The sequence below is a fragment of the Podarcis muralis genome, chromosome 8, assembly GCF_964188315.1.
Source record: "Podarcis muralis chromosome 8, rPodMur119.hap1.1, whole genome shotgun sequence".
In the NCBI taxonomy this organism is placed as follows: Eukaryota; Metazoa; Chordata; class Lepidosauria; order Squamata; family Lacertidae; genus Podarcis; species Podarcis muralis.
Window position 1 is genome coordinate 73459093 of NC_135662.1, and position 20024 is coordinate 73479116.

The window sequence follows — 20024 nt, forward strand, 5'->3', positions numbered from 1 at the left end:
GTCTTCCTTGGCCTTCTTTCATTCAAGTGGTAAGATGGGAAATGCCATGGAGGGGAGGGGTTTGCAGAGAGACAAAAGAGGTGCCCCACTTACCTTTCATTCCTGCCCTGCCCACTGCCAACATGTAAGTTCTGACATTTAACCCTAAGAGAACACAGTGGTTGGCTCAAATAGTTTGCACTCCCAGCACCTATCAGTTAGCAAGACATTCTGCAGCTTTTACAAAGGAAATGAGGGAAACACAAACAGAGCATAAGATATTGATGTCTGCTGCTCATGTGGTCTACCTGCTGCCTCCATGATCAGAGGAGATGTGCCTCGCTGGGAGAGTGCTGTTTGCATGTCGGTCCTGCTTGAAGGCTTTCCACACCATCTGGTTGGACAATGTGAGAAAGGGATGCTGTACTAAATGGGTCTTCAGTCTGATCCAACAGGGTTCTTCTTGTGCTCATTGATCTGCTTTGACCCACTTGTATTGAAGCTTGTTTTAAGCATACCTTGAGTGTACACCTTGAATATTACTTCATCCAGAAAACTAGATCCAAAAACTATATTACCACATTGGCCTGAATATAAGCTGCACCTTTTTTTCTAAATTCCGACCGTGAAAAGTTAAAGTGCTGCTTAAATTCACAACCTTACAAAAATTGGCTTTTACGATATTGCTGCTGAAACAGACATACAGTAAAACGGAACAGGTGTGAGTGCCTGCAGAGTTTTAAGGGATCTGCTTATATTTGGGTATTGTCTTTTCTCTCTCTCCCCCCCCCCCTTGAATTTTAAAGGTGTGGCTTATATTCGGGTGTGGCTTATATTCGGGCCAATACGGTACTAAATGAAACCATTTTCTCTCTCCCTCTTTTCACCTTTTCTTAGGGGCATATGTGCTACAGGTCAAAGCAACCGATGCTGATGACCCAACCTATGGAAACAGTGCCAGAGTGGTTTACAGCATCCTTCAGGGACAGCCATATTTCTCCATCGATCCCAAGACAGGTAATGAACATATTTGCCAGGGAGAATCATATTGCTTCCCACTTTCAAATATCAAACTGATTAGATGCCCACCTGGACAGTCTTTATCCGATGACAGTGGAAGAAAAGGTGACAGTATTATTGTTTGTGGAAAAGTATCAGCTGTTTCCCATTAGCACAAGGTAAGTAGCATTGCCTTTTCAGAATTCAACAAATATAAGGATTGCTCTGCTGGATCAAAATAAAGGTCTATCAAAGAAATGAACAGGCAGTGTTCCATATGGGAAATTTTGTAAAACAGCTTCCAGGTAATTATGGTAAGGGATGGATGGATCAGCCACTTCACAGTCCATGCCAGTTTCCCATGTGTTAATTCATAAGGCTGTTCGCTGTTTTTTGGCATTATCCTGAGTGATTAACACAAAAAAGAAAACACACATATAAATGCATATTCAAAAATACATTTCTGGATGTATTTTCTTACAGAAATATGCATGTCTAAAGATTTTTATTTTTTATGTCTTTGGTTACTTTTCTGTGCCAAGAACTGCATTGAAAAATTCAGCACATGAGATCTGGAGAACTGCATTCTGAGCCATTCATTAATCCAAGCATTGCGGATTGGGTCCCTTTCCATTAGAATTTACAAATAAACAATTCTTCCAATGCTGCCCACAAAGGTTCAAAAAATGGGTGCAGTTACCATGTTTCAAATTGCCACATCTGTGCCACCTCACAAAAATAACTTCACAGGTAGAATGGAGCCCATACCATTCTGATTTCCAGCCACTACTAAGTTATTGTACCAATTCAGCCTATCGTTTACAACACTTAACATACTGCAGAAGGTTGCTTTATACCAGATAACAGCTGACAGCTATTTGTTATAGATGTCAGTGACTCCGGTTGCAATCCTAAGCAACTTCATTGCAAGTTAGGTGGGAGAACTCCTGTGTGCTGCTTCTCCCCTGTGAATGCCTTTCCCACACCCCAAATATAGTGATTGCTACATAATAAACACAATTCCCATGCCCCCTGATTGAAACATAAGAGCTGTTTTCAGAATTGGTGCACATCTTGCTGAATTGTATCATTTCCAGCAGATGGGGGCTGGAATCACAAGTTTAAATGTTTCCCTGTATAAAAGGGCCGTTCACATAGAAAACTAGAATGTCAGGGAAGAGGGTAAGCACGCTGACATGCTCGGTTTCTGTGTACAAATCCCCACCACCACCCCTTCTGATGGTACATTTAAGCATCAGCAATTTGAATCTGACTTAGAATCCTGCTGTGGCTTATATAGCAGACCAACTCCAAATGCTACATTGAGTCAACATATCAAACAAAGGTTTACTGTGACACAAATGAACAATGGCAAGCCTCAGGCTTCTGTGCCACCACTCCACCCCTCACCGTCAGCATGGCCAGGAGGAGGCATCTGGAAGCTTTAATTTCTTATTTTGATTAACCACAGTTGGTTGTGTTATGCCAATTCAGTACACTGTGGTTACTTTAAGCATGGGTTGTTTGAAACAAGCCACTTTAGACTGTGGGTTACAGACCCTCCCTATTTTCCAGGGACAGTCCCAGATTTACAGAAGCCATTCCAGTTTCTGATTTGATCCCAGAATGTCCCGCTTTTCTTTATTTTCATTGGAGGAATTTTGGAGGGTCTGGAGTTATTCGACCCTTGAGCCATCTGCAGGCAGCCCTGTATAGAGAAACTCTTTAATGTTTCATTATGTTTTCAAATATGTTGGAAGCTGGCCAGAGTACCTGTGACAACCCAGTCAGATAGATGGAGTATAAATATTATTATTCTTATAGAATAGGATGTCCCTATTTCCTCGGACAAATATCGGAGGGTATGTGGTTATGAAGTTGACTTCTTTCAACAAACCATAGTTAAGATTAAGCACAGTGTAGGGCTTGAATATAATGCTAAACTTGGTCAATCAAAAGCACAAACAAGGCTTCTGAGTTCATCTTCATGGCAGAACTGGAATGGGAAATGAAAAGGAGAATGCATGAACTTCAGGCTCATTCCTAACATGATAAAGCGTAGTTTACTGCGCTATCCAAACATAGACAAAAGGTTTAATATAATATGAAATCTCAATGCATGGTGATACCCCCCCCCCCCGGTTAATCTGGTTTAATCTTACCCTGAGCCAAATTTCCAGTAGGCTATATTCTGCACATGAGTTTTAGCTAGGATCTTCTGAGCATGTGTGCAGTACTGCTTTGATGCTACAGGAAATGTTTATTAATCTGGAATAAACCAGACTTTTAATGAACATTGGTGTTCGGTGGGAATCCTGCCTTTCCCCAGCTGCTTGCTTTTGGCATTTGTCTGGCCTGGAGGATGGGAGACAAGCAATAATGTCAGGCTGTTGTTCAGAGTCCACTAGATGTGCTGGTAGAGGGACCCAGAAATGCTCCTGGGACAGGATGACAGTTAATTGCATATCTTGCCCTGTGTTCCGAAATGTCACTCCCGCTTCTGTATTTAATAATTCAATGACTTAACCAAAATGCTCTGCACTAAATTCTGCCAATTGTGTGCCTTGAATGCAACGTAAGAAAGAGCTTGCCTGCCTGCCCCCTTTCTGCAAATGGAATTTCTTTTCCCTGCAAACCTCTCCTTGAATGTCAGATGGAGTGTTAAAGACCCTGGCTTCCTGGCTAATCAATGACTGGAGGTGGAAACAGCATAACGCTGTCAGTGCAGGCACTGTAGAGGTCATGTCCTCTGTCAAATATACCCTGTTTTAACAAAAGATGATATCGCAAGTGTGAATCAGAGAGTTTACTTTTTAAATTAGGGTGAGGATGTGTGTGTTTCCCCCCCTTCCTCGGGCTCTAGGGGATAAAAATCTCTTCCTTTAATGTTCTTCTTTTAATTAGATCTCGCTGACAATACAGAGGTGTTAAAATCCAGGCTATACGTGTGTTATATAAAGTTTCTGGATGAGATGAATGATGACAACAAAGATTTCCCCAGGATCCCCTGCTCCGCTTCTTTCTGCTTTTGTTCTCAGTGCCACCTTCATTAATTATTTTCACTCAGAAGCTGGGGATTTTCACACTGGAAAAAAAATGCCATGGTCATTGGAGATGGGTGGTCTCAAAGCATGGGAGCTTGTTCAATCCACTTCTCCTTAAACCACAATAGCCCTATCTGAAAGCCATTATCCTTCTGGGGGTCTAGGCAGCTTTCCCAGTGATTTGTCTTTCTCCACTGCTCCCCGTTGGGACTGATCACTTTCCTTTCCTGTTCTTTATATAAGCTTCTCCTCTGCCTTAAGCTCACAGACAGAGGTAAATGAACTGGTTGAGCTCAGAGCTGCTTAGGAACTTGAGCAGGTTCCTGCTATGGAAGCAGAGGTTTTTACTGGCCATAAGCCTGCAGAACCCTAGCTGGAATCCAAAATCTCATGGGTGGCTTTCCCCTGTATTCCCAATACAAGTCAGGTACTTCTCCGTTCTTCTGTGCTTGCCCAAGAATCCAGGGGGACAGCAGGTGGGAGGCCACAGAAGGGAGAAATACTCGCCCTTTCTCTAGAGAGTTGGTCCTTTAAAACATCCACACTTCTGTAGTATTGGGGTGCAGATTCAGATTCCACCACCTGCTTTTGAAGAATCATGATGTTGTTTAGTTGTTTAGTCGTGTCCGACACTTCATGACCCCATGGATCAGAGCAATTAGATTTAATTATTTTGCGTGTACAGATGATCAGAAGTATGGTTTGTATTCCACTAACTCATACTCAGAGTAGGCTAATTGGAATTAATGGCCCTACATTAGTCATGGTTGTTAATTGCAATGGGTCTACTCTGAGTAAAGGAGTGATATGTCTAGGGCTACATCAGGCATGGCCAAACTTGGCTCTCCAGATGTTTTGGGACTACAAGTCCCATCATCCTTAACCACTGGTCCTGTTAGCTAGGAACGATGGGAGTTGTAGTCCCAAAATATCTGGGGAGGGGGCAAGTTTGGCCATACCTGGGCTACATGATAAGATTTTTTCCTTGCAAATGGATTAGAACTAAATATTTTGCTTCCCCTGTCCAAATATTTGGCCTCCGTTTTTGTACAAAATACCATCATCCCTAGTTCTCCATTCCCTGCCTATGAGTCTGTGGTTTTTTTATGTCACAGATCAGATTTTTACTGCAGTCAAGAAAATGCAAGTTCTATAGACAGAGCCATGGTATAGATCCCTTATGTCGTTTGGCAAGGTGCAGGCAAATAATGAAATATTTTCTTTTTTCCTTGGGGGTAAGCTGCACATAATTATTTGCTCTGGTTAAGTGCTTATGGCACAGCTCATGAACACCTGCTTTTGAAGAGACTGTTTCTCATTTTAACTAAGACTTTTAATTTGTAAAAAAAAAAATGAGAGAAGGAAGAGAATATTGCTCATGAGCTCTTTCAGACATGACTATTATTATCATTGATTTAAAACAAAAGCAAAACAAAAAACTGAAGATGGAGTTCTATTACATAATAAAAATTGGAACAAGCCTTTGGACATCAACCCAGGGGGGGAAATCATTGTTTGATTGAGTACATCTGTAGTGAGATGACAGACAATTGCTCATTAGGAAGACTTTGGCTAGATTTAAAACTACTTGATGATATTTTTGATACAGTGCATGAATAAAGATAGTCACGGTGCTATACTAGATCACTAGATCAGGCAAGTTCAGAGCATTTCCCTTTGTTTCTTCATATGTTTGAGAAGGCTGATTATTTATTAAATTTTGGGCTGTAGCCCCCATACTATGATCCCAAAGAGCTTCTCCCTCACTCTGTGCCACCCAGCAAAGCATGCACCCTTGCCAGTACCAGCCTCCAACAAGACGCTGACTCGGCAGCTTCTGCAACTCTCCACAGGAAGCAATTCTGCTCAGATCCAAAGCATCACGAAAGATGCAACTTCACACCTGGCAGGTGTCTCTTCCAGTGCAAATGAAACAGATTCAGAAACTTCTGGGGCGTCCTGTCATTTGGGGCTGTTGACAGGGGATTTGTCAAGATGGAATGATGAAGGCAGGAGTCTTCTCTTGTCCATTATTGGGGTTATGGCATATAATAAAGTCTGGATGGGGGCTCATCAGTCTTAGCTGCCTCTGCTGAAACAGAGGCTACTACTGGTGCATATGGGATTTACACAGGTAGTTGCTCCTTAACAGAGACATTGTCTGCTCTAAAAGCTAATTTTTATTATTATTTATTGAATTTATATACCACCCTATACCGGGAGGTCTCAAGGCGGTTCACATAAAAGATCAACATAAAAAAACACAATAAATATGATCAAAATAAAAACAACATCCCAATAACCCCCCCCCCCAAAAAGAGCCACATTTTAAAAAGGACATAGGATCAATCAAAGCCTGTTTAATAAGGAATGTTTTTGTCTGGCACCTAATAATGAAGATCAGATGTTTTATTTATTTATTTTGCTTTTGTTTAGTGCAGTGTTTCCCAAACTTGGGCCTCCTGCTGTTTTGGGACTACAATTCCCATCACCCTGACCACAGGTCCTGCTAGCTAGGGATGATGGGAGTTGTAGTCCAGAAACAGCTGGAGACCCCCAAGTTTGGGAAACACTGGTTTGGTGTATGTATTGAATTAATTCACCAGACATTATCTTTCCAGGCTAACTTAGTTGTAGGCTGAGTTCAATTTTTGGTGGAAAGGGGCAAAGAGATTTTGTTGGGCAGACAAATGGGGTAGGGGAGGAAACTGCTTTCTCCTCTTCCAGCAAGACATGCTGCTACCATGCATCAGCTGATGTGTGGTTGAGAGTGTGCTATGCTGCAGCAAAAGGAACATTCAGGAGCCCACTTTAAGCTTCCACTTGTTCCTTTGAACCCCTCTTACTTGCCCCATACTTGATGTCATGTATGGGGAGTGCTGAGGAGCCAAGTTTTGCACAGGTTCCCTACCTTTTCTATATACCCTCCCTCAAAATTGGAGAAATTGAGAGAGAGATAGCAGTACCAGCAGCCTATTTCTTCTTTCTCGTATCCAAAAATGCAAGAAGGGCTTTTACACTTGCCAGAAGCTCGGCTCTGCCCTCGCTGGTCCTGGAAGGATCCTTTTAAAAAGTCCCATATGCTCAGAGACTTTGCGCCTGTTCATTGGGTGAGATGAACAGAGCACTTGTTCTTTAGATGTCCCTTTTATGAAGAGGAACGTAATGAGATCATTGATCCCTTGCTAGTGAGGCTCGTTGACCTCCCGGAAAAGCAAAAATTTGACCTGTTAGGCAAAGATCATAAGACCACCCGGATGGTCGCCAGATTCTGTATACAGATCTGTAGGTGCAGACCATCCCCCGACCCAAACTAGTTCGTTAAGAAAATCCCCAAATTCGGTTCCATGGGTGACTGTGGGTCATCTCTCTGCGGTAGCTTATCTTAAAGTTTTAAGTGTCTATACGCTTATCGCATTTATAAATTTTAAATTTATTGTTGTACATTGTTTTAAATGTTTGTTTTCCTTCTGGGATTATACCCCCAAGTGTGTTTTATAAGCTGGTGTCCGTCCGTAATAAATTATCTATCTATCTATCTACCCTCCCTCAAAAAGTACGACTGATTATTGCCAAACAAACAAACAACACCCAATGGTGTGTCCCCCCCCCCAATTTAAATAGTTTTTTTAAAGCTCCTATTTTATAGTCTACTAGCATAAGAGTGGTATGCATCCAATTAATGATCATTTTCTGTGGACACTGTTCAGTGCCAAACAATGCTATGAATTTGATGCCATGGGTAGAGTATTCTGCCTCGTAAGTGTTCTGCTACCTCACAGTGAAACTTCATTTTGTTTCTTTTAAAAGGTGTCATACGAACAGCCTTGCCAAACATGGACAGAGAAGTCAAAGAGCAATATCAGGTTCTCATTCAGGCCAAGGACATGGGAGGCCAGCTTGGAGGATTGGCTGGAACTACTACGGTGAACATCACTCTCACTGATGTCAATGACAATCCGCCCAGATTTCCCAAGAGTAAGTTCTATCACCTATGAGTAACATTCTAGATGAAAATGGTTGTGTTTACTATATCACTCTGATGAATGTTCGAAGTGACTTGTGCTATGGGAGCATGGTTCCACATGGGTCAATTTATAACACGACATTATAGCCAGCAGAGAGCTGGTCTAGACATTGTATGCCCCCTTGCCCCTGCCCCAATGCATTATCTGTTGCAACATTGTATGAGTCAGGGCCATCACTTGATCATTGACCACACTGGCCAGAGCTGATGGGAGCCCAAAACATTCAGAAGGTACCAGGTTCTGCAAGTCTTGTTAAATGAAAAAGCTGGGGAAGGAAGCTAATCTCAGATCTGTGGTGAGTGAAACTGTTTCTAGATTGGCTCTGAAATGCTTACTCGAGATTCCTTAAATCTGCTTATAATTAAGCACATACATGGTGATTCATAGGGATGCAGGTGGTGCTGTGGGTTGAAGCACAGAGCCTAGAGCTTGCTGATCAGAAGATTGGCGGTTTGAATCCCCGCGACGGGGTGAGCTCCCATTGCTTGGTCCCAGCTCCTGCCAACCTAGCAGTTCGAAAGCACGTCAAAGTGCAAGTAGATAAATAGGTACTGCTCCTGCAGGAAGGTAAATGGCGTTTCCGTGTGCTGCTTTGGTTCACCAGAAGCAGCTTAGTCATGCTGGCCACATGACCCAGAAACTGTACGCCGGCTCCCTCAACCAGTAAAGCGAGATGAGCACCGCAACCCCAGAGTCGTCCACGACTGGACCTAATGGTCAGGGGTCCCTTTACCTTTACCTTTAGGGTGATTCATAATGAAGTATACAGTTTCAACACACTATAAAAAAAGAAGAATGTAATGTTACCTGTAACAGAATTGTAGGGGAATGTTTAAAGGTTTTTTTAGAAACAGTCACAAATACATTTTCTGCTTGGAGGTTGTTTTCCGAATCGCAATCAAAAATGCCGTTGCACAACAGTTACAGATTCCGTTCTGCTCAGTTCAAGAACAAAACATGCCTTCTCCACTGCAGACATAGCCATTTTGCCTGACTAGTTACGTGACACGCATGCTATCACCTACGTCACTTCCCTCAGTAGTGGAACACAAACTTTATGAGTACATCTACCTCACGGTTCACAGTTGTGGTCCGTGTCGTTGCCTGTTACTGTTTTACAGCATCTGGAAACTGTGTACTTCATTATGAATCACCTTGTATTTCTGAAACACCAAAGTAGTCAACATTTTCTGGGTGTATCTCCCCCCCCCCACAAACACATTTCCAACCGTTACCCCACTTCTCCGCAAAGCACCTGATTTTCAAACTGTTATGTGCAACATCTGACCTCTCCAAAGAATTTAGGCAGAGGTCTGCATTTTCCCAGATGCCTGGTTTCATACAGTCTTCTCTCCAGCAGTGCTTTTGACTGTTCCTGCTATTGCTTAAAGCAGGCCCTGAATATTGCTTTGTAATAGATGCTGTGGCTTAATAGACTCGGGCATTTCCAAGTGCAAAGGGAAAAGAGTGCTAGCAAACACACATGTCAAACACTCGTTCTCTATTTTATTTTTATTTTGTTCAGCAGAGATGTCATGGGGTTCTTTCTTTACACTTCCAGGGAACTAATCTTGTAGCTCTGTGGCCGTGAATTCCTCCTTGGCAATGCATTTGCCCTCGGAAAAACCAACACTTCTACCCCGGCTCCCCTTCCGCACGCAGCTCAAGTTGAAAACCTTTCACCTCTATCGCATAGAATGTCACAAAAGCCAAATAATAGCTGTCAGCCTTTGTGGGAATAGAGGAGAGTACGCGAGAGAGAAATTGTGAGATGCAGACTGGGGCAAGGAAGTAATATTGAACGAGAAAATTTGCATGAGCTACGGCAATCATGTCATGGAATGCTTTGCTGAACTGTGGAGGGTTTAATCAGAAGAGACACTTTAGTGGGAAGTAGGGTAACTTTAGGTGTTTTCACCCATAAAATTGATCCCACATAAGAAACTGCTACAGCTGTGGCTGAACTAGAATAGCTCTTCAGACAGAGGCAAATTTTGCCTACACCAGGACTTACTGGGCTGGGGGGGGGGGTTATATTCTCTAGTATGTCGTATATTTTTCATACTAAAAGGGGCATGAATATAATTTATTGCTTGCTTTTCCCAGTAGATTCCAAATTAATCTCATCTCTGGTTTCTTCAGGTATTTTCTGGTAGGGCCAGTTAAGAGATTGGCCCAAATCATTCTGAATTTCTGACTGTTTTCCTTTGCGGTGGCCCCCTCTGCTGAAAAGCAAGTTGGTGTTCAAAGGGAACAATGCTTGTCACTTCAGCAGTTTGGAACATGAGCATGAGCCATTCTTAGATCTAGGCCAGTGTATGACATCATCAGTGATGGCATCTTTAGGAGCATCTTGAGGTCTGAATACTGGGCATCCCATCTCCTGTAGGTTCCTACAACCTCACTGTGACTTCGTATATACCTCATCCTTCTTTTCTTTCCCCAACCTTTCCTAGGGGTAGAGCAGCACTGTCGTGAAGGGGTGTGTGTGTGTGTGTGTGTGTGTGTGTGTGATGAAGGGGTGTGTCTTGTGTAGCACTTGGGTCTGGCTTTTGGCCTGTTGTGAAATTAGAGGTGCAAGGCAAATCCATTATTATTTTCACTCCCTAAAGCAAAAGTTAAGGGACGCAGGTGGCGCTGTGGGTTAGACCACAGAACCTAGGACTTGCCGATCAGAAGGTCAGCGGTTTGAATCCCCACGACGGGGTGAGCTCCCGTTGCTCAGTCCCTGCTCCTGCCAACCTAGCAGTTCGAAAGCATGCCAAAGTGCAAGTAGATAAATAGGTACCGCTCCAGTGGGAAGGTAAACGGCATTTCTGTGCGCTGCTCTGGCTTGCCAGAAGCAGCTTAGTCATGCTGGCCACATGACCCGGAAGCCGTACACTGGCTTCCTCGGCCAATAAAGCGAGGTGAGCTCCACAACCCCAGAGTCGGTCACGACTGGACCTAATGGTCAGCAGTCCCCTTTACCTTTTAAAGCAAAAGTTGTGTGTTGTAACCTAAGTAAACTGCACTCGGAGCAGAAGCATTTCAATGAATGGACATAGTCTAATCATTTCTGTTAATTTCAATGGGTCTACCAGGAGTATTTCTGACACTGGCAACAACCTTGTGTATTTGCACTGAATTTCTAAAGCAAGGTTCTGTTTTAGACTCAAGGTGAACTTGGTTATATCCAAAGTTTTCTGAAGTGGGGAGGGACCTGGTATCAGAAGCAAATACGATGGTTCAAAACCCTGCCTTCCTGTGCACTCCCCTATGGGGTGGGCTTGTTTGAACAGCTGCACCACCAAGTCAGTTTTGGAGCTGAATGAGATTTATTCCACCCTCCAGTCAATTTCAATTTTTCTTCCACTTTCCCCTCCCTCATACTATGGAGCTTCTCCCAAGTTCCCATTCCCTAAGATTTCACCCAGCAGTTGAGGATTTTTCTCCCACTGTCTTTGGTCAAGCAGAGTTGGTTCTCATGTTTCATTTTTGATGTAACAACAGCCCACACATGAAAGTTGTACCGCTTCCATTTCATTCATCTGGGGAACAAATTGTACAACCGAGAGCCCAGATGAAACAAATGAAGTCTCACCACATCAGAGAGAGCTCTAGTTTAAAAACTTTCTCTCTGGGGAAAGGAGAAATGTTGAGTCGCCACAGAGTATCACCTCCAGTGGAATTGAAAATGAAGGTTTCTCTGCCAGTGAAACTTCCATGGAATTTCAAGGAAAGCTATAAAGAGTTTTATAAGACTGACGAAACTTATCAGGCTTGTTGCACTAATTGAAAATAATCTCTGTTCACAACCGTTAAAAATAGTTTTTTATATATGCAATTGTTTTAACTATTTTTATATATGTTAACTGTTTTATAGATGTTATATTTTAAGTTGTTTTGGCATGCCTCATGGGAAGGAGTCATAACAGGAGGTGGTGGTTAGAATAATAATAAGGGGTGAGGGAAGGAAGGAATATCAATCTATTTATATTAGCTTGTAGTATTACCACTATGTGCTACAATTAAGTGGTGACTCAGTTCATTTTCTCTCCACAAGCAAGTCACTTACGTTCAAAGCACCTGTGTGATTTCTGCCTTGCATCCAGCTGTTGTGCAGTTTAAATAGCTGCATATGAAATCATTCCATTCATTTTCTCATTTTATTTTTATTTTATTATGGTTATCACACCCTTGTGGCTTATGTATGTTAAAACAAGAAGTTAAAACAACAACATTAGCAGCAATAAAGTATCACAACCAACAGGGGAGCAGATCGAGATCCAGTGTAACATAGAAAGTAATAGATATAAAAGGCATATCTTCAATTATCTTCAAAGTGGTGAGCCACTTTAGAGAAGGAGTTTGAAAGACAGGGTGCCAAAGCCTTCCTTACATCCCTTGGATGTTAAGATTGGGGTCCACCCTTGGATACTTGGGAGGGGCAGTCTAGGAGAGGACATTGTCTGTGGAATTCCCTGCCCGAAAAGGTGCATCTACCACCTTCATTACATAGGTTTTGCTTTTTTAATAATTTTTAAAATTTGATTTTAAATAATATAAATTACAAACAACAATTCAAAGTCCAAATATTGAGATTACTCTGAATCTCCTGACTCCCCCCATCACTTCCCTGATAATATCTACAACTGTATATCAATATTTATCCAAATTTTTATCCTTCTAATTTATCCGTACTTTCTGTTACTTTACAAGTGTGGTTAAAATCCTGCCAATGTTTTAACTTGCTTGCAGTGGTCTCATAAGTAAGTCACAAACTTTTACCATTATTTTTTGAAAGTTCTTGTCTTCTTGATTTCTGAGCTTCCCAGTTAATTTTGCCATTTCGGCATAGTCCATCAACTTGGTTTGCCATTCTTCTCTAATCGGGGTTGTTTCTTCCTTTCATCTCTCTCTTTTTTTTTTTTTTTTAATAATTTTTATTAACAGGCCAATCACATCACATTATCCAAATCACATTAGTTCCAAATTATACAGCCGAATTTTAAATTTTGTTGGGGGTACCCACACATCAAGCTCCGGACGAGTCCAAACATCACTTATATTGCTGCTTTAATTAAACAATCCTACCCAGTTCAATCCAGATAGTCCTTTATTACTTTCTTCATCTTCTTGTTGTTATCGTATATTCCTTTCTTTGCGATCTCTGATAATTGTTTCTTCCTTTCATCTCTGGGCTAGTAGCATCCATGCGGGTGTTGTCACGTACATTAACAGTCTTTTCTGGTCCTTTGGTATCTTGGTACCTGTAATTCCTAATAAGAAGGCTTCTGGTTTTTTTAACATTATATAGGTTTTCTTAGCATACCAGGAAGAAGAGTGGATAAATAGGATCTGCAAAACAAATTAACTCATCAGAGTCAACCTATATAACCAAATCAAATTACGTTTGGCCAGGTGTTCATTAGTAAATGGGGGTGAACAGCATTGCCATAGGCTGAAGATGCACCTATTCACCCAGGTCTTTGATATCTGAGAGACACATATATTAGGATTCACCCTGTTCTTCTGATTGTGAATGGTTTTTTAAACTGATTTCAATGCTGCACTTCATGTTGTTGTAATCCAGCCTTATGATAAAGGGTAAGAAATTCAACCAAATCAATCCACCAATCAATAGATGCTGCCCCATCTCCATCTAACTTACCTCTAATGGTTAGTGAAACTCAGAGAAAGGATCAGAAGGTGATCTTAATAATCAGACAGGCTGATGCAGCCTTTTAAGAAGCTACATCATAAGCCATTTTTGGATGCTAAAGCCTGTTGCACTTTAATCATGATGGTGACACTGTAGACTACTTCCAGACTCTTCCTTACTCCCTCTCCAAATACTGAAAAGGTAGCCTTTGGCTTAGGGCTTAGAGCAGTGATGGAGAGCCTGCAACTCTCCAAATGTTGCTGGACTACGAACACCTACAATGCCCCACCACTGGCCAGAGAATGGGAGAATGGAGTCCAGCAACATATGGGAGGGCAGAGGTTCCCTGCCTCCCTCTTGGGCATCATTCACCCATGGCAGCTGCTTCACCCAACTTGATGAGTGGGCCAATCCTGGGTTTAAGTACCAAAAAAGTGGCCTTCTGGGGGTATGGTATGGCAGCACCAAAGAGCGGGAACTTAAGAGGGACCCTAAGCCCATTCATCTTCATTGTGTGTCTTGCAACCTGGTGCATAATATTATTTCAAAGGCTTGTTTTCCCTCTGCCAAGCTAATGCAGAGCGGTGGCAACAGCATTACTGCTGATTGGATCTGGTATAACTTTATGCCAGCTTCTTGCGTACCAGCTTGCTTTATGCCAGCTTCTTACACATAGGATTCCTCCTCTAGTCTGGGATATGTGAGTTAGGTGAGTTTAGTTAAAAATGTAGACCAGATGAAATTCTATGCCATCTCTCATTTTGGCATGCCCAGGATGGAACTTGGAGCCTAACAGAGGAATAGTTAAGTATTGAGATTCCCTCTCCTCCATCATTAGGAGCTTGAAACTGTTAGAACAGGGGTCCGCAACCTAAGGCCCATGGGCCGGAACCAGCCCGTGGACATCATTCGACTGGCCCAGGAGCTGCCCCCGAACTGAGTTGCCCACTCGCACGTTGCGCTAAACCGGCGCAGCGCAGCACAGGGACTCACTTCCACGGCGCTAAAAATTGCATCTGCGCATGCGCGATCTGACTCATGGAGGGATCTCCACTGGGCCGATGTGGCCCAGGCAAGATAAACCTTGCTGACCCCTGTGTTAGAACAGTGTTTCCCAACCTTGGGTCTCCAGCTGTTTTCGGACTACAATTCCCATCATCCCTGAACACTGGTCTTGCTAGCTAGGGATGATGGGAGTTGTAGTCCAAAAACAGCTGAAGACCCAGTGTTGGGAAACACTGTGTTAGAAGTTTCTTATAGTGCAGAATGGTTGCAATATATGGATTAAATCTGCATAGTTAGATCCTAAAATATAATTGCAGATGAATAAATAAATGAATTCATTAAATTCAAATACCGTATTTTTCGCCCTATAGGACACACTTTTCCCCCTCCAAAAATGAAGGGGAAATGTGTGTGCATCCTATGGGGCGAATGCAGGCTTTCGCTGAAGCCTGGAGAGCGAGAGGGGTCGGTGCGCACCGACCCCTCTCGCTCTCCAGGCTTCAGGAAGCTATCCGCCACCCTTGGGAGCCAGGCGGGAGTTCCCACCGGGCTCCCAAGGCTTGCGGATAGCAGCCTGTTCTGGGGGCTGGGGTCGGGGGAAGCTCGGGCTTCCCCCGCCCCCGCCCCATGCCTGGGGGAAAAAATAAATTTTTCTCTTTATTTCCCCCCCAAAATTAGGTGCGCCCTATGGGCCGGTGCACCCTATAGGGCGAAAAATATGGTAACTATTAAAATAAATAAAAATAAAATTTCCAGAGATGCTTCTAGATTTGGAATGAGAACTAACCAAGTCATTCATCTATCTCACTTGTTGTTTTTTAAACACATGTCATCTAACAAGGCATTAGTACAGGTGTGGGGACCTGTGGCTCTGCAGATATCATTAGACTTCAGCTCCCCTAAGCCTCAGCCAGCATGGGTAATGTTCAGGGATGATGAGAGCTCTAGTTCAGAAGCAACTGGATGGCCACAAGTTATCCATCTCCGCACAGCTGAATCTGACAAGGTCAGAAATAAATCCACCATTTGATAGTTGGGATAAGGCGGCATTCTGTGATCAATTAGAAGGGTTGGAAATTTCTTTAGATCTGAAAAAAATAGACGCCACTGTTGTAAAATGTACTGTGATCAACTCTAGAGCTGCTACAGCTTATTTATAGCAGTTTTAATTCATCATCTTCAGGAGGAGAAAGATTTACTTACACATTTAAGCAACGGAAGATGTATAATTAACTGAGATAAATGATACATTGTGGAATCATGCAAATTAAGTGAAGAAGTTAATTCATGTTTTGCAGTATTTTTGTTCCATAACTTCTTCATCACCTTATTTCTTTGTGTTGAAAGAGAGAAAATGAAAGCATTTAGCTGTATAATGTCTTTTATGCAATGCAATATATGTCATAGGAATATTTGGATTCAAAGACCCACTAACACACACAAAGGTAAATATCCTACTGAGAGACAAAGATCACAAAGAAGAAAACAATCACTAGGAACATTAATTAACTGCATTTTCCCCATTCTAGCCTCTAGCAAATCATAGTCCACCTTAACCTAGCAAATCATAGTAGGGAGAGCTTTTCTTGGTTGAAATAATAGAACACCCATAATTCACCTTTCTTTTATACTGGAAATAGCTAGCAATTCAGGTAAAGAATGGTTTTTTCCAAAAAATGATTTTCAAATCAATAAAGATTTTATGGTTTGCCCTGATATCATGTCGTGTAAGTGAGTGGTTTGAAATTGTTTGCATAAAAGGAAAATAAATGGAGAACAGGATGGTTTATGATATTATTAAAAAGATACACAGACTTTTGCCTTCCAGAAGTCCACAGAAACATAAAGGCTTGTTTAAAAAAGTCCTATTCTTCCACAGCTCATTTAAAGTTTGGTGGTCTTCATGTAAGAATCTGCCCATACATTAAAGTCAATTTCTTCTTTCATTGCTGCTGCAGCTGTTGTTAATTTATTAAATTTCTAGGCAACCCTTCCTACTAAAGGAGCTCAGTGAAGTGGAACATGCAGTATAGAAAGCCCAGAACTTTTTTCCCACACTGTGTTCAGATATGGTTTTCAAACTTTCTTCCCTGAGGGAACTCTTTTTGCATCAACTTCCACCAGATAATATTGCTTGACTTTCAGCCAAAGAAACAGTGGATTTGGGGCTTGTGATAGGGCACTGTTAGAGCAAGAGACAGGAGCGTGTCAGCAATAACACACACAGTGCCAGCCTCTGTCTTGGTGTGCCTTGGGATAGATGTTTTACTCTCCCACAGTTCAAGCATGTCCACATCTCCCATCTTCTTCCTTCATTGCTTGGTTCCCAGCCTGTCCCCTCCTGTGCCAGGCAGATTGCCAGCATTTGTGGATGATGACACAGCTACTGCCACTCCTACTCTTCACCTATGGACCTAAAATAGACAGATCTGTCAATCATTGGTAGTGGTGGGCAAGTTGTCCTTCACAGAAGCTTGTCTACTGTTGCTGTTCTGTTTATTACGCAGTTCTTGGTAAGCTACTGAGGAACTCTTGGGCTCCTAGTGAGAAAACCATTATCCTAGAACCTGACACAGTTTAACCAGTAGCAGGTGTATTTGTCTTTACAACAGTACAGTGGTACCTCGGGTTACATACGCTTCAGGTTACAGACTCCGCTAACCCAGAAATAGTGCCTCAGGTTAAGAACTTTGCTTCAGGATGAGAACAGAAATTGTGCTCTGGCGGTGTGGCGGCAGCAGGATGCCCCATTAGCTAAAGTGGTGGTTTAGGTTAAGAACAGTTTCAAGTTAAGTACGGACCTCCAGAACGAATTAAGTACTTAACCCGAGGTACCACTGTAGTTGGACTGTGCATGATTCTCTTTTTGTTTGCAGCAGTAGCAAAATAAAGCTAATGTTTTCTAGGCTGCATCAACAGAAGTATAGTGTCCAGATCCAGGGAAGTAATAAAGGTAAAGGGACCCCTGACCATTAGGTCCAGTCGTGACCGACTCTGGGGTTGCGGCGTCATCTCGCTTTATCGGTCGAGGGAGCCAACGTACAGCTTCCAGGTCATGTGGCCAGCATGACTAAGCTGCTTCTGGTGAACCAGAGCAGCACACAGAAACGCCGTTTACCTTCCCGCCCGCCGGAGCGGTACCTATTTATCTACTTACACTTTGACGTGCTTTCGAACTGCTAGGTTGGCAGGAGCAGGGACCGAGCAATGGGAGCTCACCCCATTGCGGGGATTCGAACCGCCGGCCTTCTGATCAGCAAGCCCTAGGCCCAGTGGTTTAACCCACAGCGCCACCCAGGTCCCAGGGGAAGTAATAGACGTGCTCTATTCTATCTCGGTCAGACCACAACTAGAATACTGTGTCCAATTTTGGGCACCACAATTTGAGAAGGATGTGAACAGGCTGGAATGTGTTCAGAAGAGGGCAACCAAGATCATCAAGGGTCTGGAAACCAAACCTTATGAGGAACAGTTGAAGGAGCTGATTATGTTTAGCCTGGAAAAGAGTAGACTGAGAGGAGATATGATAGGCATATTCAAATATTCAAGAGCAGTCAGGTGGAAGAGGGAGAAAGCTTGTTTTCTCCTGCTCTGGAGGGTGGGACTCAAACCAATGACTTCAAGTCTCTTCAAGGAGATTCCAACTAAACATCAGGGGGACGGGACTTTTTGACAGTAAGAGCTGTTCGACAGTAAAACAGTCTCCCTCGAGAGGTTGTGGATTATCCTTCCTTGAAGGTTTTTAAGCAGAGGTTGGATAACCATCTGTCATGGATGCATTAGCTGAGATTCCTGCCTTGCGCGGGGGGGGGGGGGAGCGTTTAGACTATATGACCCATGGGGTCCCTTCCAACTCTACAATTTTGTGATTCATAATTGCAGCAGTGGAGTTCTGTATGAAATAACATACATAAGATGTAAGTCAGCACTGGTCGAAAAGGCAAAACCTGACTCATACGTTGTTATTACAAATGAATAAGCTTGGTCGTGTTGACATTCTATAAGCACAGCAAAATAAAAGGCCTGAGGAAGGAATCAGCACCAGACACTTGCCGTTTCTCTGATTTAACACCCCCCACTGCTTTGTTTTATACAACTTTTGAATGAGTCACATTGTAGCACGTACAGCGGCCGAGGAAGCCTCTTGGGCACCTGGGGCGGGGCGCCCCGCCCATAGGGACGCGACGTGTGCAGCTTCCCCTAGGGATGCGATGCGCGTGGCACCCATGACTGCCTATCCCACCCGCTTTGTCACCCTTTCAGGGATGGCACCCGGAGTGCGCCACCCCACCGCCCAGCCTTTCTCCACCACTGAGCACGTATCAGGCTGTTTGTCCATCTCATGGTCATTAGCCCCTAAATGATGAGTCTTTGTGTGTTGATCACCCCAGATGTACCACACTGTGCACAGATTGCGTTGCACATGTTGTTATAAATTCCCTACTCTATTAGAAATCTGTTGCCATACAAACATTAGATGATCCACAGGAGAGGCAAAAAGTAAAGCAGTGAACTTAATGAAATTTGACATTTTCCCCCAGTCACTGTTGCCATTTGGGTAACTTCGGCTAAGCAAAAGGCAATTTGTGCATGTGTAAATTACAATGTGTTTCCTTTAAGTAAATCAAGCGTGTGTGACATTTGGATTCAGCTTGCCCTTTTCAATGTTCTCGAATTGACCCTTACCTATGTGACCGCAGCCGTAAATCCAAACTTTGCAGATTATGCTGTTCCCATTGCTTTTCTTTGGTAGAACCAAGGAGCAAAATTCTTCTGACTTATCTCATGCGTGAATACATACCCAGCTCCCTTCTAAAACTTCTCCACAGTTCTCATTGTTAGATGATGCATCAAAAGTGAAACCTTAACAAAAGTGCATGACTGCAGTTCAGCAAAGCTTAGAGCAGCCCTGGGCAAATTGTTTCCTTCCATTCCAAACAGTCCACTATGATGGGCCCACAAGTAAGCTTGCAAAGATCAGGGATTTGTCAGTAATGTGCAAACCCCAGTGCTTTGGGCATGGTAGGTTTGCCTTAGAGAGAAAATTAGCCAAAGCAGTTGTGTGTGTGCACCTGTATGTGTGCATATATGTTAAGGGGAATACAAGTTGAGCAGTTAATGTGCATAACAACAGACCATTGTTATCTGTAATCTGCCCTTGAAGAAGGAATTTTGAACGTTTCCCAGTCAACATGCATCATCTACAACAGGTCTTGGGGAATGGGCATATTTTGACTGAATTGTATACATTCTGTGGTCAATGTGCAGAATCTCCAATATGTCATAATCTCTCACTGATCAGTTTGGAAATGGGAAGAAATAGAC

At 42.9% G+C, this 20024-nt stretch overlaps 1 protein-coding gene across 2 annotated transcripts in view; it reads left to right on the plus strand.

The window, feature by feature from the left end:
• Positions 1–20024, plus strand: part of CDH12 (cadherin 12) — a 688633-nt gene that overhangs the window by 612315 nt on the left and 56294 nt on the right. For both annotated transcript variants that reach the window (XM_077933347.1, XM_077933348.1), the window contains 2 exons: positions 877–996; positions 7833–8000. In XM_077933347.1, coding sequence (XP_077789473.1) covers positions 877–996; positions 7833–8000 — 288 coding nt within the window. The remainder of the gene's footprint in view (positions 1–876; positions 997–7832; positions 8001–20024) is intronic.